The 27503-nt window shown below is 42.8% G+C and overlaps 1 protein-coding gene across 2 annotated transcripts in view; it reads right to left on the bottom strand.

Moving 5' to 3' along the window:
• LOC148543364 (dynein axonemal heavy chain 11-like) overlaps window positions 1-26183 on the bottom strand; it is a 361950-nt gene extending 335767 nt beyond the window's left edge. Inside the window, exons 1-8 of one of the 2 annotated variants that reach the window (XM_088472011.1) lie at window positions 26045-26183; window positions 23943-24035; window positions 21334-21528; window positions 16869-16946; window positions 14902-15034; window positions 14694-14821; window positions 9995-10143; window positions 1437-1587 (exon numbers count right to left, since the gene is read on the bottom strand). In XM_088472011.1, the coding sequence (XP_088328137.1) occupies window positions 1437-1587; window positions 9995-10143; window positions 14694-14821; window positions 14902-15034; window positions 16869-16946; window positions 21334-21528; window positions 23943-24035; window positions 26045-26173 (1056 nt within the window). In that variant the 5' untranslated portion in view covers window positions 26174-26183. Of the gene's footprint in view, window positions 1-1436; window positions 1588-9994; window positions 10144-14693; window positions 14828-14892; window positions 15035-16868; window positions 16947-21333; window positions 21529-23942; window positions 24036-26044 lie in introns of both variants that reach the window. The other variant, XM_088472001.1, reaches the window with a different exon arrangement.
• Window positions 26184-27503: the final 1320 nt, after the last annotated feature.

The raw sequence follows: 27503 nt of genomic DNA on the forward strand, positions 1-27503 counted from the left end.
GTGGGCTCATTCTCAATACACTGATTGTATGTACTACTGTCTGGCACTGTGAGATATATTCTCTATGAGAATTTTTTGAGGGTTCCAACATGGACTATTCATCAAATCACAAATGAATCCTGTCAATATATATTATTGTTCCCTCTATACTGGATGGGCATTGCTACTGTATATTTCTGCATAGCTCACAGTCTGTGTCAAAGGATTTGGTCAATCACTTAAGATTCTTTTACAAGTTTTAGCCACATTGGCTATATTAGCGCCAAAGAACTAGTTTTGTATATCCGTTTGTTCTAGGGTCATATTGGAAAACTCTATATCTCATGGCCTGCCGATTTATACCTCCCCGGGGTGCCGGCCGACCTTTTTCTTATGAAAATACGCCTATTAGGAGGTGTATCATTTGCAACCCGTATAGGACAGATGCAAGCGCTGACGAGTTAGGATGACTTGCAGCAAACCAGGCACATATACTACACACAACATGTGTCCAGCTCTGCATACTATATATGCATTTTGTTTGCTGCATGTTTTATTTACAAAGCCAAGTATGTCCCATTTACTTCCAACTCTTCATTAGCCTCAAAGTGGTTTGTAAGTTGTAATGCACCATATATTTGACATCACTCTGGATTCCCAAGACCTATATAATAGAAAGATTACTTAATAAGCTCACAGAACTTGACTTCTAATATCCATATAAAATACAGCAGGGAGTGCAATATCTCATATATTATATTCTAAGTACCAAATTGGACTCTGGCCAAATAGGCAGGGCAGTAGAGAGTAGGGACTAGTCCGGCTACTGGAGGGGGCGTGACCAAATTCTGGAGGCATGGTCACGCCCATGAAAAGATGCACAGGGGGGGGGGCCCACAGCAGACAGAGACAGACTGCAGCAACCTCTCTGGACCCTCTGCAGCCTAGCACACAACAGTGTGTGTTGGGCTGCGGAGAGAGGCTGCTGCTGGGGGACTCGAGCCCCTCCAGCAAGCCGAGGTGATTAGTACCTGCTCCCTCCCCTTTCGGTTCCCCCTCAGAAAGGCATAGGCAAAGAGTTTCTTATTTAGGGTCATTGTAAATTGATGCAGATACATACATCCATATTCAAATATTCCCCAACCAAGTCAGTGATAAAAATAGTTGAATGCATTCCGATTCTCTTTCTGACATAGAATGTCATTATCAGTAAACAGCACAAGTCCCAGGACTATTAAAAGTACAGAATCCTTACAGTCATATACAGCAGCTATTTTGTATTTTATTTTCTGGGATGGGTACACCTGAGCCAATGTTAATTTTAGGTGCATTAAATGTACTCTAATGGGATCTTTCTACAATAACAAATACTTTCTGTTGGGCTAAATGTGGAATGCAGAATATCATACGTTGCTAAGAAAAAAAAAAAGGATGAAAATAAAATGCATTGCCTCTACCTGTACCATGCTGTTTTCAGGGATTGGAGTTATAGTTTTTAAATTACATCGCACTTGCTCCAAGCAATAAGGAACATACTTATCAAACAATATGGTCAGATTTGCCTTTTCTGACTGAGTTTGACGAGTCTCGATCCAGCTGGTAACGTAACTGACAAAAAAGGAATGAAATCAGGCGCAGAGCAAAGCAGTAATGAGCAGTAGAATTTGCATTTCATTTAGATGTCTGCGACACTGTGCAGCTAAATAAGACACACAATTGCAACACAAAAACAGCCCAGCAAACGTTTCAATAACCCTTTTAATGCTGGCGGTTACATGCTGGCAGTATTACAGAAGGACTATTAGCATTATAAGATCTGGATTTACAATTTTGAGAACATGGTGCTCTGCATGAATATTTTTTTTACAGCCAGCTGCTTAAAAGGGAACGAGCATAAAGATATAATATATTAGGAAATGGATAATGTCTTACATTGTTACTCTGCATTTATTGTGGCGCTGATTATTGTGTAAACCAGCCAGCTAATGAAAATGTAAGGTCGGATAAACGGTGTATTACTGATAATCTATCTGTGCTCCCTGACTCCAGATTTCTGGTATCTGATATAAAGCCCACATGGTATACTAAGGCTATTTGTGGCTAAGATTCAGTACATCATTGAACACATTAGGGCTCATTTGCTAATATTGCATTTAATTGCTACATTTGCTCTAAATCACACCAATTAGTAATTAGCAATGAAAGTGAATTTGTGAATGGTTACTGTAGTTTTGCATTTAAAAGGCATTTTTTTTAAAAGTAAAGGTGCATATACACACAACGATTTTTTGAACGATTATCGTTAACGATATCGTTTAGCATTCAATCGTTGAAAAAAATCATTCACTTTCTAGGTTAAAACGATGAACGATTATCGTTCATGCGCATTAACGTTTGTAGTTTGTAGTTCAGTCACACTGCCCAACTCAACGATTTTTATTAAGGGAATATGCAAAAATCGTTTGTAGTTCAAAAAAATCGTTCATTACACTTTAAAAAATATGACATATAATCTGACAGCTAATTGTTCAGAAAATCATTGGTAACAAAATCGTTGTGTGTGTATGCAGCTTAAGTTCTATTATTTAGCAATAAGGAAAAAAAAATGACCACGCCCCACCTTAGAAACAAAAAATATTTGCAGCGCCACAGGGGAGCAAATCCGGGGGGGATGGGGGCTCTAGTTTCATTGCTCCCCCCTGCATAGACAGAGGAGACTGCTGGCCAGGAAGCCTCCCAGGCCTTACTCAGGGGTGGGGGGGGAGCGGGTACTAAGTAACTGGGCTTGTTGAAGGGGTCCAGCGGTGACCTGGGTCCGACACCGCTTCCCCCCTCTTATCTGTCAGCAGCAGTCTCCTCTCCATAGCGATCACAGTGATCCCTCTCCCCCTGGATTTGCACTAGGCTGAGGGCGCACAGCGCCCCTCTCCCCAACCTCTGCAAGTAGAGGTTTTTAATTTTTTCCCCTAAGGGGGCGTGGCCATGCCTCCCGCATCATCCCTGAACCTACTGCAGCCCAGCGCTCAGCAGCGTGTGCTGGACAGCTGCTTGCAGGTTAGAGGGAAGGGGGGCCCAGGTAATTAGTACTCATCTCCCCCCCCCCTCGGCAGCCCTGTTGTTCCTATATGAGCGATACATTTCCGTAAAGATTGTTGATGTGATGTTTTTTTTCTGCAGGTTGTCAAACTGATCATGTACATATTGCATACGCTGTACAGTATCGGCTAAGCAAGACCGATGAACTCCTCTTTTCGAACGACTGTTAGCCCCGAGTGCTGTGTACACACTGTGCAATAATCGGGCTGACCAGTCAAGAAATGGCTGATCAGCACAATTACTTTACAGTGTGTATCTAGTAAAACTCTTGTGTACCATGGGGAAAAAAAATCACATAGTTAGGGGTCTATTCAGTATCACTTAATTTCTACAAAAGCATTTAAATTTTCACCAGGGTTGTATCCCTCCCCCTTAGAATGTAAGCTCCTATGATCAGGGCCCTCTACCCTCTTGTGCTTCTCCTTACTCTATATTCATCTACTTCTTACTCTCTACCAGGGCACCTAACACTTGGTTGCTTTGCATTGTTGCTTACCTGGGTGTTATGGTCGCGAATGTAGCAATGTATATTATTTATGTCCTATAATGTATTGTATTGTACTGTACTGTAAGTCACTGTAAATCAATCTATTTGTTTATGTACTTTGTAAGGTGCTGTGGAACACTTGTGGCGCCATATAAATAAACGATAATAATAATAATAATAATAATAATAATAATAATAATCTAGGGGTCCGAGCGCCCCTGGCAAAGTAGGAGACTGGAGCCTCCCTCATATTTTTGCAATAATTAGAATCTGTACTTATAATGTTAAGAACAAAACTTATTCACGCTACGCCACACAGTAGTACCCCTTATACATATTATGCCACACAGTATTTCCCATTATAGACATTACGCCACACAGTAGTACCTCTTATACTACACATTACGCCACACAGTAGTGCCCATTATACATATTATGCCCACAGTATGCCCATTATACACATAATGCCTCAGTAGTAGTGCCCCTTATACACATGCCACAGTAGCAGTGCCCCTTATACACATGCCACAGTAGTAGTGTGCCCCTTATACACATAAGTCCTGGCAGTGCCCACTGATGACGGCCCTGACTCTTACCTTTGGCCACGGGTGGCAAGTATCATCCTGGACAAGGGCTAGATACTCCCCTTGTTAACCTGAACAGTAAAGGGTCAGGGACGTATCCGCAATGCACAATGTGCACATATTCTGCATCTGCTTTTCCCACTGATTTTGAAACCAGAAATCAGAGAGGAGGCTCTAATGGCACAGGCCAGGGGCTCTACAGCTAGGGCAAACATAAAGGGGACAGTAGGCATCCCTGTCTAGTCCCCCTTTCCAAATGAAAAGTATTCATAACTAAACCATTCACACTGACTCTGGCAGCTGGGCAAGAGTAAAGGAGTTTAATCCATGACAGGAATTCAGATTCCATTACAAATCTAGATAGAACCTCACAGAGAAAGAGCCACTCCAACGAATCGAATGCACGTGCTGCAGCCAGGGACACAAGAACCGCATCATCCATCTCCCTACCAGCCACCTGCAAATAGGTAAATACTCTTCTCAGATGAATGGTAGTGGACCTTCCAGGCATACAGCCTGTTTGGTCAGTGTGGACAATCTCAAGAACCACTGTAATAAGCCGGGAAACCAATATTTTTGCCAATATTTTAATATCAGATGATAGCAATGAGATAGGGCGATACAAATCAGGGTATAGTGGGTCCTTACCAGGCTTTGGGATCAGTATAATTATAGCCTCCGCCATAGAGGGAGGGAGCGAACCGAGCTTATAGTAATGCCCAAATATCTCCAACAGCTGGGGAGCGAAAAAACTCACATGGGTCTTGTATAATTCGTTAGGGAGACCATCAACCACACAAGCTTTAATGTTAGGGAAGGACTTGATAGTATCCTGCACATCTTCTCGTGAAATGGGGGAAGCTAAAAACTGTTGTTGCTCAGTAGACAGGAGAGGTAAAATGATCTGATCTAAATAATAGGACTATTCAGAATAAGGATAATGAACCCTGGATTTATAAACATCAGCATAATGAGTGGAGAATGCGGTAGCAATAGAAGGTAGAAGGAGTATCCTCACGAAGAATCCCAGCAGCATCCTGCAGTCCGTGCACAGTGGTAGGGGAAACCTCGGCTCTAGCTAAATAAGCCAGAAATCTGCCAGTGCGATCCCCTTGAATATAATAGTCATGTGAGGCAAACAGCAGGCATCGTTTAGATTTATCCAGTAAAAAAATCAGTCAACTGTTTGTGTACAATAAGCCATTCCACTCTATCAGCAGAAAGACCGCTAGCAAGGTATATCGCTTCAAGTTCCGCACATTTACACTCCAATTCTTCCTCACACTGTCTATTACAGCCTTTAAGCTACGCAATCCTAGATATCAGAGAACCCCTCAAAAAAGCCTTGAAGGCATCCCAAACTAGAAAACCAGAGTTGGTAATTAAATTTATATCAAACGATTCACACCATGCCGCAGGGAGTTCGGAAGCCCCCCTATCTGCCTTAACCAAAAGGGATTTAGGGCCTAATTCACACCCGCTCACGAGCGCTGAGCGCTCGCAAGAGGGTTGATGTTAGCCCAGTGCGCATGCGCACGACGGAGGCGGCTCCGTCGTGCCCATGCGCGAGACCCGGATGACGACGGGCAAGCCGTCACTATGGGTCTTGCTACAAAGGGGGCGTGCTGTCGATGGTGAGTGACAGCACGCCCCCTTTGGTGGGCGTGGCTGGCCAGACGGAGGCGTTCCCATGGGAACGCCTACCATCTGGGGCCGGCCCCACTGACATCACAAGTGATGTCAGTGGGAGTGCTTTCGGCTCTGATAGAGCCAAAAGCACTCCAGGGCTTGCGACAATGAGACCCTACCACAAGGGTCTCGTCGCAAGCCCGATGGTCGCGATGGTCTTGACCATCGCGACCATCTTCCTGGCCGCTCGCTATAGCTGTGGGTGGTCACCCACAGCTATACGAGCAGCTAGGAGGCCGCTCTAAAATTCAGAAGGACGACCCTGATTCAGAGCGAGCGCTCTGTCAAAGCATCCGGCTCTGAATCAGGGCCTAAGTTTCCAAATAGAGGCACCCCTGGGAAATTTCAGGTCTAAGGATAGCAATAAAGGGGAATGATCCGAGACACCCCTAGACAAATAGTCTATCTTAACAATAGAGGGAAGTAAACAACGCGATACAAAAGCCATATCTATCGGACCCCGATAATTAACATGATGAATAACAGGATTTTGGTACTTACCGGTAAATCCCTTTCTCCGATTCCACAGGGGACACTGGAGTCTCAGTAAAATGGGGTATAGTAGTATGTCAACCGGGAGCTGGCATTTTAAAAATCTTGAATAGAAGCTAGCTCCTCCCCCTCTATACCCCCCTACAGGTCAGTCTTAGAAACCGTGCCTGAGGGGAGCTGGAAAAGACAAGTGCAGAGGAGAAGAGACGCTAGAACATACATGAACAAAACAAGAAACATGATAAAGCCAGGAAAGCAACAATTAAGCAAATGGTCTGAACCTGGAAGGACAAACTTACAAACCTGGCAGGCAGAGCAGCGCCGGGTGGGCATCCAGTGTCCCCTGTGGAATCGGAGAAAGGGATGTACCGGTAAGTACCAAAATGCTGTCTTCTCCATCGTCCGCTAGGGGACACTGGAGTCTCAGTACAATGGGAACATCCCAGACCTCCCATCCCGGGCGGGAGAGCGCTGAGAACCCTGCAAAACTGCACGGCCATACTGAGAAGCAGAGGCTGCGAAAGTATCAAAACGATAAAACTTGACAAAAGTATGTCGGCCCGACCAAGTAGCCGCCCGACAAAGCTGAGCCAAAGAAACCCCAAGGGCAGCTGCCCACGAGGGACCCACCGAGCTCGTGGAATGCGCTGTAATTGAAACAGGAGGCTGTTTAGAGGCGACCAGATAGGCCTGCCTGATGGTTAGACTAATCCAGCGTGCAATAGTCTGTTTTGAGGCCGGCCAACCAGGACGAGCAATATCATACCGAACAAAAAGTGAATCTGTCTTCCGGAGAGATGCTGTCCTATCAACATAGATCTTAAGAGCTCTGACCACATCTAAGGATCTGGAGGCCTGAGAATCGTCTTTCAAAGCTGGAACCACAATGGGTTGGTTAATGTGAAACGCAGACACCACCTTAGGCAGACATCTGCATATGAAGCTCAGCCCTGTCATCATGAAAAATAAGGTAAGGTGGACGACAGGAGAGTAACACTAATGACTCATCATGGTATTACTATATCACATTATATTACACTATATTACATTGTATTAGATTGTGTGAAAGCTTTTGACATAACTGACCCTCGTTAAATGATTACACCACAATACACTGTACATATACTATAGTCTTAACAGTTTACTTACAAAATAAAGATACATAAGGTTAGCGCTTAGGTAGCACCAAAAGGTGCAAGATTATATAGTCTGGTACATAGAATGAATAAAGTTTTTTTTTTTTTTTAGACAATGCGCACGTGATGTTATGATGTCACGCACACTGCATTGCTGCACTGAAGAGCCAGACATAGCCGCAGCCAGAAGATGGTAAGTATCTGTGGGCTGCGTGGGCTGGATGCGGTGGGCCATGGACTGGAGCTAAAGAGACAGAAGGGGGGCTGGTTTGGGAGAGAAGGAGGGCTGGCTTAGGAGAGAGAAGAGAGATGGTTGGGGAGACAGAAGGGAGATGGCTGGGGAGACAGGAGGGGGATGGCTGGGGAGACAGGAGAGGGATGGCTGGGGAGACAGGAGAGGGATGGCTGGGGAGACAGGAGAGGGATGGCTGGGGCGACAGGAAGGGGATGGCAGGGCAGACAGGAGGAGGATGGCTGGGCAGACAGGAGGGGGATGGCTGGGCAGACAGGAGGGGAATGGTTGGGGAGACAGAAGGGGGATGGCTGGGGAGACAGAAGGGGGATGGCTGGGGAGACAGAAGGGGGATGGCTGGGGAGACAGGAGGGGGATGGCTAGGGAGAGAGAAGGTGGGCTGGCTGGGGAGACAGAAGGGATGGCTGGGGAGACAGGAGGGGGGTGGCTGGGGAAACAGGAGGGGACTGGCTGGGGAGACAGAAGGGGGATGGCTGAGGAGACAGAAGGGGGGGATGGCTGGGGAGACAGAAGGGGGGATGGCTGGGGAGACAGAAGGGGGACGGCTGGGGAGACAGAAGTGGGGATGGCTGGGGAGACAGGATGGGGATGGCTGGGGAGATAGGAGGGGGGTGACTGGGGAGACAGAAGGGGGACGGCTGAGGAGACAGAAGGGGGGTGGCTGGGGAGATAGAAGGGGTAGGCTGGGGAGACAGAAGGGGGGATGGCTGGGGAGACAGAAGGGGGACGGCTGGGGAGACAGAAGGGGGGATGGCTGGGGAGACAGGATGGGGATGGCTGGGGAGATAGGAGGGGGGTGACTGGGGAGACAGAAGGGGGACGGCTGAGGAGACAGAAGGGGGGTGGCTGGGGAGATAGAAGGGGTAGGCTGGGGAGACAGAAGGGGGGCTGCCTAATGAAACAGAAGGAGGTGCTGCCTGATGAAACATGGGGGCTGGCTAAAGTGACAGAAGGGGGGCTGGCTGGGGAGACATTATAAGTACAGAGTGTAATTATTTAGATAATATGGAGGGAGGGAGGCACCAGTTCATTACTTTGTCTGGGGCGCTCAGACTCCTAGATACACCCCTGGGTAACGGTGCGCAAGATCAGCTCCTATCATTTTATGTCACCCTCTTTTTCCGGCATCCTGTTTTCATTGTGTCGCAGCTAAATGCATTAAGATCAGCAACCAATAGCAAAATCAACTAAGAAAAGTGAAATTACTGTAACTATAGAGCGAAACAGCCAGTGAATGAGCATTTTCAGTTTTAATGACTAAGGGCCTGATTCATTACGGGTCGCAACTGCGATCGTGGCTGCAATTACGCACGCAGATATGCTAATCCATTGCGATCGCTATGTCGTCGCAGCACTACATAGGGTTGCCCACCTTACCTTACACACATCCGTAATGTTTAGCAAGACTACGAAACCATTGGTAACATCGAGCACCATCGCAGCCACATGCACACTTGCACAAGCTCTGATCTTACTCAAGAATTGCTAACTTCATCGCACGCACTGTGTACTCGAGTTGCGTACGGCTTCGCAGTGGATAATTTATGCACGCCCCTGCAACGGCGTTCAAAACGCACTGGCACGCCTGCGTTTTGCCGACCAACCCCCTGTCGCCACCGTCACCACCTACCACCCACAAACTGCACTTCCTTTCAATCACTCTGCGATGGGTCTGCGTAGTCTCTGCAATCGCAGTCCCCATCGCAGTGGCTAGTTCGTGCACTGCGATGCATATGTATGTGCAGAACGCAACAATCCCCCAATTGCGTGCGTAATCGCAGTTGCGATCCGTAGTGAATCAGGCCTTAAAACAAGATTTGAACTTTTCAGCCCATGATAACAAGCATCTCATTTTGTTTTATTAAGGTAAGTCACATTGTTCATCCATCGGACCTGTGTGAACACTTATACGCTTTATGTGTTCAATCGTTCTTAATTTCTGCGCCTCTCCTGTTTATTGGTTGTAACATTTTCACTATTACTATTATCAGTCCTTAAAAAAATTCCTTTAAAAGTAGGTAAATGCCTAAAAATATTTTTTTTTCGTTTGTTGTATCTTTTACATACACCATCCTCTTATACAAGAGAATTCCCTTACTGGTTTACAGGCCAATTCACCCTAATTATTTTACTCTAATATTTGAACACAAGAGATCCACAGTATTTGGATGGACGTTATTCTAGGACTAACTGGCGCATACTGCAGCATGAAATTAAAATGACAATTGGTCATGGAAGAGATGTATAAAACACTACCAAAGACAAAGGTTTTACTTACGGGCTCCACCCTAAGTCCTGTTTATTGACATAGAGGATCCCAGCTCTTGATACAGTCGCCGGGGTCGCGGCACGAAGGTGACTAATTTCAAACAACAGCCGCATGGAAGGCATCAGCGAGATACGTTCATTACTAGCTAGGGTCAAAACCTAAGCAAGATAAGACGGCAATCATGTCTCTGACACTTTTATAAATGACCACAACCATTAACATCTAGAAACAAATTAATATAATGTATAATTAAAACTTTTTCTCATTTTTTTTTATTCCTTAAAAGTTGTCACTGTGAGATGTTCTGGACTAAGCTTGTGACAGAGAAAAATCAGGACTGTAACTAATGACCAATAACTACAGATTCTCTGCCTTGCAATAAAGAACCATGTCATGAACCTTGGAATAATTACATACAGTGCATAATACGCCAGATGAAAGCTTTGTAACTTCAATAATATTTCTGAGCAGTAGACAGACCAGTGAACGACTTTATATTCGGGCAGATCGTCCATGCAAATGACAAGTGTAATTTCAATGTAACATGTAATAAAACGTATTAACAGTGTGTTAAGTAAAAGTGACTTGAATTAATATTTAATTTAAGAATAAAAATAATAATAATAATCATCATAATAATCATAATAATAATTCATAATACAAAACGACATTGTAGTAAGTACACGTTTAGGATGCTGAAGGATGGTTTTAAATAACACAGTACTGTAGCATGCAAGCCAAAGATACATTACATGATTTGCATATTATTTTTGTTATTCCAAGCTGTGTTTTACTTTATACTTTTGTTTTTAACATTTTGAAGGTCAGCATGTGTACAAAGAAAAGAGCAGCATGCTGACACCAGTAAGCCACAATCGGTAAAATAATAAAAAATTGTTATAGGCAGTCTAAGCCAGTGACCATTTTGGATAAAAGGGAGGTAGGTAAATTCAAGAAGGGAAAAGCATACTGGATTCATATGAAATGTATATTGGGAATTAAATGATGATGACCACGGCCCCATATTTTGTCAAAGGATCCAGCATAGTTCATAATAATATTATTCATAAGCTTCATGCAATGGACATACAAAACCCTGTTGAGATTGAATTGAGGGAGACTTGAGATTTTTCCATTCAGTTGTAAGTGGCAAAAGATAGTATCTAACTACTTAGTTTGTTTTAGTTATGGAGAAAGAACTTGGGAGCCATTGTGACAATTGAAGGATTGAAAATATTAAACCGAAAACGTCCTGACAGAAGCTGTAGAGCTTTGGCCAACTCCAACGGGTATGGAGAAAGGTGCCCTCTGAGAGGAACACCTACCCAATGGTCTCGCCATTCTCAGTCTCCCAATAGGCTACCTCCTTCGGATCATTAGAAGAGGAACTTGGAGCCCTCAGTTCCAAACCACACCTTTTATACAGAGTGATTAAAGTAGAGGTATACTAAAGGCCTGCGGAGGCACATGTACAATGCCCCTGTCTGTGCGCTGGTCTAGCCTCCCTACCTTCTTCTGGTAGGACCATGATAGTTTTGAAGTGGCAACAGAAATATATGCTAAACTAGTCTGGTTTAGCAATTATTTATGCTGTCACTTTATATCCATCACCCAACTCTGGTGGTCATTGGCATCTTTGACAAATTGATGAATAGTAAGTTTACCCTCTGGAGTAAAACAAAACTGGGGAATATAGGAGATGAGGAGGGGTTAGGAGCAGTGGCGGCTCCAGAGGTGGGGCTTCAGTGCAATCCAAGATTCAAATAGGGGAGTCACACCAACTGTCATTTCACACGCTGCCAAACATAAATGGCTGGGACTCACTGGCAGTTAGTGTGGCTCCCCTATTTGAAGTTTGAACTGTACTGTAGCCCCACCCCTGGAGCTGCCACTGGTTAGGAGCAATGGAGAAAGTAGTCACAGGATTAGGAGGAAAGTCAGGTAGATGATTCTGAAGAGTAGATTGGAGGCTTGGCAGATTGAGCAGGGATAGCTTTAGTGTGGCTCTGAGAGTAAGGGGTGGTCATCCAGGATACCAAATAGTTGTAAAGTCATATACTGAGTATTTCATTGGGTGCATGAGGAAATCAACACGTGAAAGCCAGAAATTTAGGATTTTTTTTCCCGGCAGTAGCTAATATTGTCTTGATAACCAGAGGCCTCTGAGACAAGAATGGAGCAGAATATGAGAACAAAAAGGGGGTAGGTGTAACTTCCCAACTGCCCCAGAAAAAGTAAAAATCCATAGATTTAAGAAACATTTTGGAGAAGTTTTTTGCGAGCAATGTCCTCACTGGTGACAGTCAAATAACAGCAAATGTGCTGTACATAGGCCCTGATTCAGAGCCGGATGCTCTGACAGAGTGCTCGCTCTGAATCAGGGCCATCCCTTCTCCTTTTTGGAGCGGCCTCCTGGCCACTCGCATAGCTGTGGGTGACCACCCACAGCTATAGCGAGCAGCCAAAAAGATGGTTGCGATGGTCAAGACCATCGCGACCATCGGGCTTGCGACGAGACCCTGCGGTAGGGTCTTGCTGCCGCAAGCCCTGGAGTGCTTTTGGCTCTATCAGAGCCTAAAGCACTCCCACTGACATCACTTGTGATGTCAGTGGGGCCGGCCCCAGATGGTAGGCGTTCCCATGGGAACGCCTCCGTCTGGGCAGCCATGCCCCCGGCACGCCCACCAAAGGGGGGCATGCTGTCAATCACCATCGACAGCACGCCCCCTTTGGTGCGAGACCCATAACGACGGCTTGGCTGTCGTTATTCGGGTCTCACGCATGCGCACGACAGAGCCGCCTCCGCCGTGCGCAAGCGCACTTGGGCAACATCGACCCTTCGGCGCGCACCTAAAAAGGGGCTTGGCCACTGGAAAATGGGGGCGTGGCAACATGATGCACCACCGTTTCTCATCATTCTGGGAACATTCTTTTCCATTCCATATACACCTTAATGTCCCAAGTAGTAGTGCCCCTCTTGCAATGACCACTGTAATAGTGCCCCTTATGCAATGTCCTCAGTAGCAGTGCCCCTTATGCAGTGCCCCCTGTAGTAGTGCCCCTATACAGTTCCCCCAGTAGTGCACCTTATACAGTGCTGCCATACAGTAACCCCAGTAAGGAACCCTTATACAGTGCCCCCAGTGGTGTCACTTATACAGTGCCCCCAGTAGTACCACTTATACAGTGCCCCCAGTAATGCCCCTTATACAGTGCAGCTAGGCCCTTATACAGTGACCCCAGTAGTGGTCCCCCTATGCAGTGCTCCCACTAGTGCCCCTTATACAGTGCCCCAGTAGTGGTCGCCCTTATACAGTGAGTGCTCCCAGTAGTGCCCCTTATACAGTGCCTCCAGTAGTGGTCTCCCCTATGCCATGCCCCTTATACAGTGCCCCAGTAGTAGTCCCCCCCCATGCAGTGCCCCCAGTAGTGGTCCCCCCTCTGCAGTGCCCCTTATATAGTGCCCCCAGTCATAGTCCTCCCTATGCAGTGCCCCTTATATAGTGCCCCCAGTCCCCCCTATGCAGTGCCCAGAGTAGTGCCTCTTATATAGTGCCCCCCAGTAGTAGTCCCCCCTATGCAGTGCCTGGAGTAGTGCCACTTATATAGAGCCCCCAGTAGTGGTCCCCCCTATGCAGTGCCCCTTATATAATGCCCCAGTAGTAGTCCTCCCTATGCAGTGCCCCCAGTAGTGCCCCATAAATAGTGCCCCCAGTAGTAGTCCCCCCAATCAGTGCCCCCAGGAGTGGTCCCTCCTATGCAGTGCCCCCAGTAATGGTCCCCCTATGCAGTGCCCCTTATATAGTGCCCCCAGTAGTAGTCCACCCTATGCTGGGCTCCCAGTAGTGGTCCCCCGAATACAGTGCCCCCAGTAGTGCCACTTATACAGTGCCCCCAGTAGTACCACTTATACAGTGCCCCCAGTAATGCCCTTTATACAGTGCAGCTAGTAGTGGTCCCCCTATGAAGTGTCCCTAGTAGTGGTCCCCCCTATGCAGTGCTCCCAGTAGTGCCCCTTATACAGTGCCGCCAGTAGTGGTCCCCCTATGCAGTGCCCTTTATATAATGCCACCAGTAGTGGTCCCCCCTATGCAGTGCCCCTTATATAGTTCCCCAAGTAGTAGCGCCCCCAGCAGTGCCAGACAAAGACAAACACGTAAAAAAATCCAAAAAACGAAAACTTAATTGAATCCACGCTCCTGCGCCTGTCGTCGCCGTCTGCTCCTCCGTCCTCCTGGGCTGGCCCGCTCTGCATTATGGGAGAGACGTTATGACGTCTGTCCAGTCACCCACTGCGGGAGCCAGAAGATGGAGTGAGCTCCAGCCCGGCTCCGGCAGTGGGCGCAGCAATCAATGAGTCTATCTGACTCTCATAGAAAATGTGTAAGTTTAAAAAGTTGTTAATACTATTACTGTGCAGTTGCTGTTGCTCTTATTTCAGTCATTTTTCTATAACATTTGTCAAACACCTTTAACATTAGTGAAAAATAATCAACAATGAGAGTACGTTCTGGTTTTCCTTATTCAAGTTATTTTGATGCCCAAGAAACAGGTAAAAATTTGCTATATCCAAAAAATATGTTATTTTTCTCATGTCTTAGTGTAAAAGGTAATAAAACATAAAGATAAAATTTATAACTTCTAAATGCAAATGGAGTTTTCCTATTACAACTCAATAAAATAATTGATCAACAGGAACCAAACAAACCTTGTTATCGTCCATGACTGTGTTTAACGATTCAATCCACATTGGATCGATATCTCCATCAAGGACAATCCACTTTGGGCCATTATGAGGGTTAATAAAGAGTTCCCTCATCGTGAAGGAGAACAAACCTAAAATACAGATAATTTATTATAAAGAAATGTGCAGCTACAGAGTAATGCAGCAACCAGGCCAGCTGTGCAATAATTACCGTCCTTCCACTCCCTTGTTGAAGGGTGAAGAAAGCCGAAGAGTTCGTCAGTAGTCACAGCTTTCGGATTGATATCATGCCATATCGGTTTTAACATCATATTGAAATATGTTCTATGCAAAGTCTTCAGGATCTATAGAGTGTATAAACAAACAGGCATTTGTTATAATAATAAGATTCGGGAGTTTGCTGAATAAAGACTTTACCTGGCGAATCTTAAAATTAGACAGACCCTTTCTGATGTTTATTTCACCTTGGTCCCTGAAGCTCATCCAAAGCAGCCCTTTTAGAAGACTTGGGAGGGGTCTGGGTGAGCAGCAAGAGATGCTAATGACTTATAATTCAGGTAGCTAAAGCTAATTGATATAGGAATCTGGAAAAACTTTTTCAAACTTTATACTCGATGGTACATGGTCACGGACGAGATCCGCCAGCTATATCCTCTTTTCTCCAACCAGTGTTAAAGGAACTGCTGCATTTTTCCACATTTGGTGGGAATGTCCCTATATACAACAGTTCTGGACTATTACCTACCATACAAGTGCCAAGTAACCTGTAGTGCTCCTGCTCAGTGTTCAGTGAATAAAGCCACAGACAGATTAATAATGCGCGTTTGCAATGCCTTCAAATTGGTTATTGGTTAGTCTTTCCTACTTGCAATGTGCTTATAAATATAATTTGGCATATCTCATAAATGAAATATTACACTCTCCCTATATAACACCAAATTTGGGAGCCATTGTTTATGTTCATAAGTAACTCCCCTGTGCCCAGATGGGCTTCATGGTTACTTTATTGGCTTTTGCTATTTCAAAAGGTCGACATGGAAATGGTCGACGCATTTTTATGTTTTCCTAACTCTAATATTCACCCTAACCCTTCCCTTGGTGCCTAACCCTAACTGTTCCTCCTAGTGTCTAAACCTAACCGTCGGGATAAGTGCCTAACCCTAACCGTCCCTCGTAGTGCCTAACCATCCAGTAAGTGCCTAACTCTAACCCATCCTCCTGGTGCCTAACCCTAACTGTCGGGGTAAGTGCCTAACCCTAACCGTCCTTCCTAGTACCTAAACCTCCGGTGAATGCCTAACCCTAACTGTCCCTCCTAGTGCCTAACCCTTCGGTAAGTGCCTAACCCTAACCGTCCCTCCTAGTGCCAAATCCTCCAGTAAGTGCCTAACCCTAACCATCCCTCCTAGTGCCTAACCCTAACCCTCCGGTAAGTGCCTAACTCTACCCCACCCTTCTGGTTCCTAACCCTAACTGTCGGGGTAAGTACCCAACCCTAACCCTAAAAATAAAAAAACATGTGTCAACCATTTCCATGTCGACCTTTTGTACCTGTCGACCTTCTTCCATGTTGACCTTTTCATTGTCGACCTTTTGTATGGAGTCCTGCACTCCTTTCTCCCTAGAGAGGTCAGGTCAGGGTTTGTACGCACCCCTCCTGCAGAAGGGTAACATCAGGCTAAAATCTCACTATAACCATAAATCAACTTTGTTGCAAATTAAAATATATATAGTTAATCTAAAAGGCGTTGAGATCTACACATATAAACACAGATAAGTACTTTGGTTTTCAATGCTACAGTACAATTATTTGAATCTAGATTGAAACTACATTGAAATAATAGAGCTTAATGTAAATCTAATGTATTGCCTAGCCCTACATAGATGGCAGTCTTGTTAGAAATTGGTTTGGCAAACAAACTATGGCTGCCTCCTATGCCTGCACTTTAGCCTATATGGCTGTGTCCATCAAAGAATATCTTTACTTTTCTAGTCAACTTAAAGCCAACTAAAATAATGACTGTATTATCAATTAAAATACTGTTATACGATACTGAAAATTAAATGAAAATGTAATGCAGTACAAAAGTATAATTCTATACAGTACATTTCAATTGCTGAAAATATAATAGAGAACAATAATATAAATCTAATTGCGACAGATTAATATATATTTACCATGCTTTTGCCTGTTCCAGCATTTCCCACAACAAAAACAGAGTGACGGACTGCGAGTAGCTCCTCTAATTGCGTCACCTGAGGCAAAAACATTAGAGAAAAAGTAGAAAATGAACCACAGGTCAGAATTATTCTTAGTCACAGGTCGGGATTATGTTAGTCACAGGTCGGGATTATTCTTAGTCACAGGTCGGAATTATTCTTAGTCACAGGTCGGGATTATGCTTAGTCACAGGTCAGGATTATGTTTAGTCACAGGTCGGGATTATTCTTAGTCACAGGTCGGGATTATGTTAGTCACAGGTCGGGATTATTCTTAGTCACAGGTCGGAATTATTCTTAGTCACAGGTCGGGATTATGCTTAGTCAGAAATCAGGATTATGTTTAGTCACAGGTCGGGATTATGTTTAGTCACAGGTCATGATTATGTTTAGTCATAAATCAGGATTATGTTTAGTCACAGGTCAGGATTATGTTTAGTCATAAATCTGGATTATGTTTAGTCACAGGTCGGGATTATGTTTAGTCACATGTCAGGATTATGTTTAGTCATAAATCGGGATTATGTTTAGTCACAGGTCAGGATTATGTTTAGTCATAAATCGAGATTATGTTTAGTCACAGGTCAGGATTATGTTTAGTCATAAATCGGGATTATGTTTAGTCATAAATAATCCCACAGGTCGGGATTATGTTTAGTCATAAATTGGGATTATGTTTAGTCACAGGTTATCAGGTCATGATTATGTTTAGTTATAAATCAGGATTATGTTTAGTCACAGGTCAGGATTATGTTTAGTCATAAATCGGGATTATGTTTAGTCACAGGTCAGGATTATGTTTAGTCACAGGTCGGGATTATTCTTAGTCACAGGTCAGAATTATGCTTAGTCACAGGTCAGAATTATGCTTAGTCACAGGTCAGAATTATGTTTAGTCACGGGTTGGGATTATGTTTAGTCATAAATCAGGATTATGTTTAGTCAGAAATCAGGATTATGTTTAGTCACAGGTCGGGATTATGTTTAGTCACAGGTCATGATTATGTTTAGTCATAAATCAGGATTATGTTTAGTCACAGGTCAGGATTATGTTTAGTCATAAATCGGGATTATGTTTAGTCACAGGTCGGGATTATGTTTAGTCACATGTCAGGATTATGTTTAGTCATAAATCGGGATTATGTTTAGTCACAGGTCAGGATTATGTTTAGTCACATGTCAGGATTATGTTTAGTCACAGGTCAGAATTATGTTTAGTTACAGGTTGGGATTATGTTTAGTCATAAAACAGGATTATGTTTTGTCACAGGTCATGATTATGTATAGTCATAAATCAGGATTATGTTTAGTCTTAAATCGGGATTATGTTTAGTCACAGGTCGGGATTATGTTTAGTCAGAAATCAGGATTATGTTTAGTCACAGGTCGGGATTATGTTTAGTCACAGGTCATGATTATGTTTAGTCATAAATCAGGATTATGTTTAGTCACAGGTCAGGATTATGTTTAGTCATAAATCGGGATTATGTTTAGTCACAGGTCAGGATTATGTTTAGTCATAAATCGAGATTATGTTTAGTCACAGGTCAGGATTATGTTTAGTCATAAATCGGGATTATGTTTTGTCACAGGTCGGGATTATGTTTAGTCATAAATTGGGATTATGTTTAGTCACAGGTTATCAGGTCATGATTATGTTTAGTTATAAATCAGGATTATGTTTAGTCACAGGTCAGGATTATGTTTAGTCATAAATCGGGATTATGTTTAGTCACAGGTCAGGATTATGTTTAGTCACAGGTCGGGATTATTCTTAGTCACAGGTCAGAATTATGCTTAGTCACAGGTCAGAATTATGCTTAGTCACGGGTTGGGATTATGTTTAGTCATAAATCAGGATTATGTTTAGTCATAAATCAGGATTATGTTTAGTCACAGGTCGGGATTATGTTTAGTCATAAATCAGGATTATGTTTAGTCACAGGTCGGGATTATGTTTAGTCATAAATCGGGATTATGTTTAGTCACAGGTCGGGATTATGTTTTGTCACAGGTCAGGATTATGTTTAGTCGCAAATCGGGATTATGTTTTGTCACCGGTCAGGATTATGTTTAGTCATAAATCAGCATTATGTTTAGTCACAGGTCGGGATTATGTTTAGTCATAAATCGGGATTATGTTTAGTCACAGGTCGGGATTATGTTTAGTCATAAATCGGGATTATGTTTAGTCACAGGTTGGGATTATGTTTAGTCACAGGTCATGATTATGTTTAGTCATAAATTGGGATTATGTTTAGTCACAGGTCATGATTATGTTTAGTCATAAATCGGGATTATGTTTAGTCGTAAACCGGGATTATATTTTGTCACAGGTCAGGATTATATTTAGTCATAAATTGGGATTATGTTTAGTCACAGGTCGGAATTATGTTTAGTCACAGGCCGGGATTATGTTTAGTCACAGGTCAGAATTATATTTAGTCATAAATCGGGATTATGTTTAGTCACAGGTCAGGATTATGTTGGGATTATGTTTAGTCACAGGTCGGGATTATGTTTAGTCACAGGTCAGAATTATATTTTGTCATAAATTGGGATTATGTTTAGTCGTAAATCGGGATTATGTTTTGTCACAGGTCAGCATTATGTTTAGTCATAAATGAGGATTATGTTTAGTCACAGGCCAGGATTATGTTTAGTCGTGAAAAAAATAGCAGACTAGAAATATTTGTGCGCCTAAACCTGCAGCACGTGTGGAGATAGACAAGAGAGGGGCTCCCAACACCTCTAAAAGTTATATGTAACAATAAAAGAAATCTCATGCACATGCGCTGGAATATACATGACATTCCTGTAATGTATATTAGGTCTATAAGGTCAATGTTAGGATTCCTCTTCACATTATGTCCATGTATACTTTAGCTGTTGTTTGCACTTTGACGCACTGGCACTTTTTTTGGGTGTTTTATGGATCACAGTATTTTAACTTTTTTAATATTTCTATTTTAAATGATTTTTTATTATGTATTTATCCTTATGTTGTTCCGGAGAAATGGTATTGATATGGACATCTCCAGGTCCTACCTACATGATTCCGGGTGTTTCCGATGAACTATATTCAATTTTGACTATGAACGCTTGAGAACGAGTGATACTGCTAATTACCATGTTTACAGATTGGATATTAACCGGATATGACGGGACGGTAAAGAAATCGGGAGGAGGAACAAGCGTCTTGGTTGTTAGGATACACCCGGAAGTGGTCATAGATAGAGGCCCGGTGCGACGGAGGATCATGGGACTTGTAGTTTATTTTGTCTAGGGATCTGGTCACACCGGAGCTCTGGTAATTGGACACTGGGGAATTTAAGGACTTGATTTTGGGAGAGAGACCATACACCTTGGATTGCACCTTGAAAAAGACCCCAGATTTGGAGGTCGAAACGCGTTGGTGGTACGGGGACGCCAGGAGTCACTGAAGGACTGTATACCAGAGGTTGGAAGCGGAGCCACTTGTGCAGCGTCCGGACACTACACGGTGACAATACACCAAACTGCTTATTAAGAACTGTCCGTTGCCAGTTCTTTACCACAGCTGGTAATTGTTTTTCTTTCAGCTGCCTGGGGATACCCCTATGATTATTTTCTTTTGTTGTTTTATTTGTATATGTTTATAATTAAACTGTGCTTCACTATATTCCTTTATTTATATTTCTTTTTGAGACCACTGTGTCCACTGATGAGGAAAGTTTTCATGACAAGTTACTTACAGGAATGTAATGTATATTCCAGCGCATGTGCATGAGATTACTATCTTTTATTGTTACATACAGGATTATGTTTAGTCACAGGTCGGGATTATGTTTAGTCATAAATCAGGATTATGTTTTGTCACAGGTCAGGATTATGTTTAGTCATAAATTGGGATTATGTTTAGTCACAGGTCGGGATTATGTTTTGTAACAGCTAAAATCATGTAATTTTTGAAATCCAAAACTGAATCCCTACAGTAGATCACGGAGGCAAAGAAAAGAAAAAAACACAATGCTTTCTCACCCTCCCATTTTTGTTATATATAAGAAATAAGGTGACGTCTGAGAAAATAAATATCCGTACCAGGAAATAAAACTAAAGTTAAATAACGGTTATAGAAAAAGAGTAATAAAACAACAATGTATGCCATGATTCTAATTAGCTCTTATTTATGGTCTGCTTTTCATTTCAAATAGAAACCTGGAACCAAAGCATGCTCCCCGGTACAATGTATTATATTAACATTTAATCTTCTTGAGAAAAAAAAGAAAAAGAAGAGGCGTGAAGACTTTGTTTATTGCGCCGGCGATTAAAAGCATTAGCCAGATGCTGAATACCATAGGCATCAAACAACAGTGATCATTATAGCCTTCAATCACCCCATTTACAATGTACAATACACTAAGCAGAAAGCCATTATTTCCACCTTCAGAATAAAGTTCTCCTCCGGCTGGAGACGCAGCTCGGCAATGGACTGGCGCACCATCTGTTCCAACTTCACGTCTCTCTTCCTGGGCACTTCCAATAGTGGAAACAAGTCACTGATGAGACCCAGAAATATCGTAACATCATTGGTTACTATCTTAGGAAGATTGAAGTCCCTCAGGGCTCTCATCAAAACCTAAGAAAAAGGAACAACACTATAATTATATGCAATAATAACACACCATAACATAAGGCATAAAATGAACAAACGTTATGAGAAAGTCGTCCTCGGACGATTAGGGCACATATGGCTTGTTAGCCTCAATCTGTTTCTTACACAGTGGATCAGGTTACTGTTATTTTATTTTGTGAAATGAAATATGATTTCTTAGAAGATGTTGATGATATAGGAAGGTTCTCAGATCAATGTGCAAAAGAGAAATGTAAATATAAATATCATGCTTTCATAAATTCCCTCCAATATATATTGTAGTAACAATAATATAATAATAATAAGGCAGATGTTTGTGCAAACAATGATGGGTACATAGAACATTGTTTCATAAGATGTTGTATAAATAATATAGTAAACAATATATATGGAAAAACTAAAATGTAATTTTCAGCTATTAATGAAAATAAAAAATTGGACAAAGTATAGTCTGAATTTATCAAATGGTGCGATACACTAAATGGTGGAAGATCACTGGCTAACCAGACATTAAGGGAGGAGGAGAGTTGAATGCAAGACGTCCACATTGCGCACAAGGAAGTAAATGCTTATTTTCGCCCATGTACTGTACAGTCGGTGTTGCAGACATCTTTGCATGTGGACCTCTCCTATTTGTATACTTGGATTGATACCCGTCAACATTACACCAGTCCTATTCTTATCCCAAAAATACATATGAAAACGAAGGCGCATTTGCACTTCCAGCCAACTGTGCATAGCCTGCAATTCCATCGTCACTCCCTTCCTGAATGCCTATGGGGCAGATGTACTAAGCCTTGGAGAGTGATAAAGTTGAGAGGGATAATGCACCAGCCAATCAGCTCCTAACTGTCATTTTTCAAACAGCCCGTAACATGACAGTTAGGAGCTGATTGTTGGTACTTTATCTCTCTCCACTTTATCACTCTCCAAGACTTAGTACATCTCCTCCTATGTGAGAACGGCCCGCTACTGACAGTTACACCTCTTCAGTCATTCAACTTTGTATCAGGAGTGGACCCAATCATTTCTTTGGTATTATTATTAAGTTAGTTTTTCGGTACCCATTCGGAACATGAATTAATTAAAAAGCCCCTATATTATGAACACATAAGTCTTCAAGTTACATATATCGCTCTAACAACACTGTAATATACACTAGGGGAGTTGCAATGATCCATATATATAATTTAAAATATATATTCTAAATATATATACAATATAATTAACAGAAGTTTATGCCAGTGAACATATTAAGGGTGAAAGATGGTTGACTCACACATTAGAAAATAAACAGAATTCTCTTTAGTCTATTTCTTAAGGACAAGCAAGGCACCCATCCTTCTGCTCCACTGCTGCTTGTTCTGCGATATCATGAAATCACGTGCAATGGGGGAAAGGGGCAAAGGGTGCTGCACCAGGAAGCCTTTGCTCTCTGCTACACCCCTGCTCCACTGTGTAACAGCGTGTGACATGCGATGAGGTCAATGGCTGGGGAGACACACATGGAGATGGGTCTGAGTGCTGAGTGCTGGGAGCCTGTCTTACCCCCTACTCATTGTAACTCTCCCCTCACTACACTAAGCTTCAGTGTCCATTGATTCTCCTACCTGCATCACTGTGTCTTCACTTGCTGCTGCTGACTGAGCTCAAATCTCTAAACACTGCAGTGCACTTCCTGGTCACATGACACATCCAAGGTGTCCATTAGTGCTCAAGGCATGCCCCCATACTCAGAGGCATGCCTCTATTAGCTCTTTTTCTGTGCAGCTTACTGCCCATGGTGTGGCCTTGCCCCCAGCTCTGCAACCAGTGTCTGACTATATAGAAAAATCAAATCTCAGGATTTATATTAAATCTCAGGAGTATGACAGGGGTGGCTCGGCCTCCCTTGCCTACCCTAACTGCACATCCCTGCTGTCTTACTGGTACTAAACTATTTCAGGTAAAAAATTTATGTGGTTGCTTATCCCATGTGTTACTAAATAAACCATTGATCTGTTTCATGATAGATATATATTCAAGAAATAATTAACTAACTTAACTCTGAAATAAGTTAGATAATACTAATGCTGGGACATATATACGTCTAAAACTAGAACAGATAGATAATTTAATCTAAAAGACATTAAGGTGGGCACATTGAAGTGGAGACAGCCATTTTGTGGGTGAAACAATATTCAAACCATCAGTATTTGGGTGGACTAGTCACATTGGTGAGACATCAGGCACAGAAAATACAGAAAGTATTCACTATTAGTGATCCCAGAGGGTGAAATACACTGTTATATGATTAACTACTTTGGGTCTCTGTTGTACAGGGGAGGACACCTCTGCAGTTTTTCTGTCCGTAAAGAAAACATTGGAAAAATGAAGAACATTGCCACAAGCACACGCACCTGGTCTTCGGGTCTGCTCCTGTCCTCCCGCTTTAGTGATCCAGCCACAACTAAAACAGATTTGATTGCTCTGAGACCCCAATCATAATGATCCTGCAAAATGTAGCAGGTAATACAGAGATAATTACATTCAGTTTCAGTAGACTTGATGAATGGTTGTTTGACACAATAAACAGATTGTTAAAATCATAACTCAAAGACAGGATTCATAATGGGGCACATAAAGTAAGCATAAAATATACAGGTTTAGTCTCCCATATCCAAAATGCTTGGGACCAGGGGTATTTTGGATAAAGGAATATTCTGTATTTTGGAATATTTTCATATCATAATGAAATATCTTGGGAATGGGACACAAAATGCTGTAGTTCTGACCTCAGCCCCTTCTTAAACAGTCCTATATATTCTTTGTTTCTCCTCCAATGTATATAATAAAACTAAGTGCTGATAAGAATGTGGTCATCATATTAGCACTTGCATGATGAGATGTATAAAAAAAAAACCTCACACACATTTTACTGCACTAAAACCCATGTACACTCCCCAACACAGTGGCCACTTCTACTGATAAACCCCACTGCCAAGCGCATGCACAATGGTCGAAACATGCTCTTTGCTCACCACTGAGGGGTAAGAAGAATGAGAGATAGAAGGGCAATAGATAAAAAGATTAAGGGGCAGGCGAGATAGAGAGGGGCAGGAGAGAGATAGAGGAAGAAACAGCAAGACAGAGGAGGGTAAGGGTAAGAGAGAGAGGGGTACAGTATATAGAGACAAAGGAGAGGGAGAGAAAGAAAACGGGGAATAGAAAAAAGGAGGGAAGAAGGTGAAAGTGTGCCAGAGAGAGAAAGAGAAACTCACGGAGGGTTATGAGGAGAAATGGAAAAGAAATGCTGTGGGAAAAGAGAAATGGAGTTGGGGGCTGGAAAGAGAGGAGGAATGAGAGACACAGGAACAACAGATAGAAAAACAGGTAACGTCGGCAACAATATTTTGTAACATTTAACTACAGTATTGAGATTTAGGGCAACATTTACGTACGAGCCAAACCCCCTTTAGCGCTTACTAAAGGCGTTATGAGCTCCGTTCAGTATTTATCATACAGTGATAAGCACAGCTTACTGCTATTTGTGACTTTGTGTAATCGGAGTGCAGAAATTGGCTGCTGAAAGCCATGGTGTGTGCAGTTATTATATAAATGTATCAGGCATTGGATAATGGTCAGACATTAGGAGGTGGTCAGACATTGCAGAGAGAAGCAAAGGTCACTGTTTAGTTATGTGACCAGACATACTTAATCCTGAGTCAACATTGTTTTACCTTCAGTTTATCTAGATAAACACCATAAATAGTTATTGTTGAGATTTCCAACATTCATAATTGAGGCAACAGTGCCCCCTACTGTCTATTAATATTTATGTATATTTCCAAACATGACCTTTATACCTCTTAAAATGCTTATGTAGGAGTTTTTCTCCTATGTAAGACGTAATTTGTCAGTATTGCTCGATGTAATAGATTCCAGCTCCAAAGTGTTGGAGGGGCTCCTGGGAAGGAAACCATTTATGTTCTGAGTAAATGATCTGACAAGCAAGTTAAGTGTTAATAATTTACTTTTTCTTTTACTTTGTAATAAATGTCTTTTTAACTGATAGTTGTTTGTATGGCTTGATTAACGTCTTTGTATCCAAAGAATCTTATCTCGTTCCACCGAGAACACTTTGCCAATTACACCATTTACAGATGGCGCTAGCAGTACAGTGCAACTGCCTTTCTGGCTTCAGCAAGGCTTTCCAGACTTTGCTGAGTCCAAGCTGGGAGGAACTGCAAGGTGCATGCACAGATGGACCATGCACATGCACATTACCCATTGTTAGCCCGGCGCTAGCATCGTTAGGCTGCCGGCAACACAGCAGAAGAGGGTGACACCACTGAGCCTCGCTGGAGAGGTAAATTATGTAAATACCGGTGGAATATTTGTTAGTATCTTGTGATATTAACGGATATAAGCCGCTGACAATTAGGATTGTTATTAAATGGAGCCTTCTTAGTTAAATACCAATGACTTAATTTCCCCTGTTGGGCTTAGATGTTGTCATTACCTGTTTGGAAAGGAGCTGACGGCACAAAGTGTACAGACTGATGAATTTCCTTGACAGCATCCGTGCATCAATAAAGCCTTCTGCTACCAACATGATTTCACATATAAGTTCAAAATCAGGAATGACCATGGCACACGGACTACAAAGAGAAGGATGTAAGAAAAACCAAAGAAGCACATAATAATCAGTGGTTTGTAAGTAACTGTAACCACACTTCTAAGCACATAGTGGAACAGTACACAGGGGATGCACTCAGGGCCGGATTACTAATGGGGCGGGTGGAGCTACAGCTCCAGGCCCACCATTAAAATAGGCCCACAGGATTCAATGCAGTGCAGACAGGGAAAAAAAATCCATGAGAACACTGTCTGCACTGCTTTGAATGCGACGACACTGCATTGCTGTGATGGAAGATCCGAAGTCTGGACCATTCACCCCGCATCGGCCGTCTGAAGCTCCGTCACACGTCAGAATATCCTTATTCCTTTCCCTGCAGTACGAGGCTCCGCCCCCATGCTGCCCAAAGTCCCGCCCCCATGCCGCCCGAAGCCCCGCCCCCAGGTCGTACTAAAGCTCCTCTGGCCATCTGAAGTTGTGTGTCCCTTGGGTCACCATATGCTCCAGTCCCCCGGGTCATCTGAAGCCTAGCCCATTCCCCCAAGGGCCACTACCCCCCTTCCTGGGCAACTTAGTCAATAGCTGGGCACATAAATTCAACTATAAGGTCAGCCTAACAAGTGGAGTGCAGAGGCTGAGCTGAGGAAGGAAGGAAGGCAGGAAGGAAACTTTCACCAGCCGTGAGGAGAAATCAGGATGCATAACCAGCATTCCTTCACACAGGTAAGTGTAATGTCTGGCACCTACGTGTGTGTGTATATATATATATATATATATATATATATATATATATATATATGTATATATACATATAATGTGTGACTTTGTATACACACATATATAAGTGAGTGTATATATGTATTCTGTGTATATATATATATATATATATATATATTATATATACACACAAAACTCCCCTCTAGTGATCTATGACAACACTACATACTGTATATGAGGAAAGAAGAGGCGGCACATCAGTACAGATCTGTACTGATATTTAAGTACATTTAAACCTTTATTCACCATTCTATTTGGGAGTGCCGCCTCTTCTTTCCTCATATACAGTATGTGGTGTTGTCATACATCACTAGAGCAGAGTTTTGTGCTATACTATATATATATATATATATATATATGTGTATAATCAGTTGTTGAAGCTGTATAATCAGTTGTTGAAAATGGCATCCACACAAATAATCAGCAATCTTCAAGACAACACCATGGTGTCAGACGGGGGAACCACGGATGAACAGGGAGTGCAGTGCCTGAGAGCGGAGGTCCAAGCCCAGACCAGTGCAGTTCCCGGGACTACTTCTGTGTCTCTATACATTCTGGCTTATTA

The sequence above is a fragment of the Taudactylus pleione genome, unplaced genomic scaffold (genome assembly GCF_031769625.1).
Source record: "Taudactylus pleione unplaced genomic scaffold, aTauple2 ptg000004l, whole genome shotgun sequence".
Classification (NCBI taxonomy): domain Eukaryota; kingdom Metazoa; phylum Chordata; class Amphibia; order Anura; family Myobatrachidae; genus Taudactylus; species Taudactylus pleione.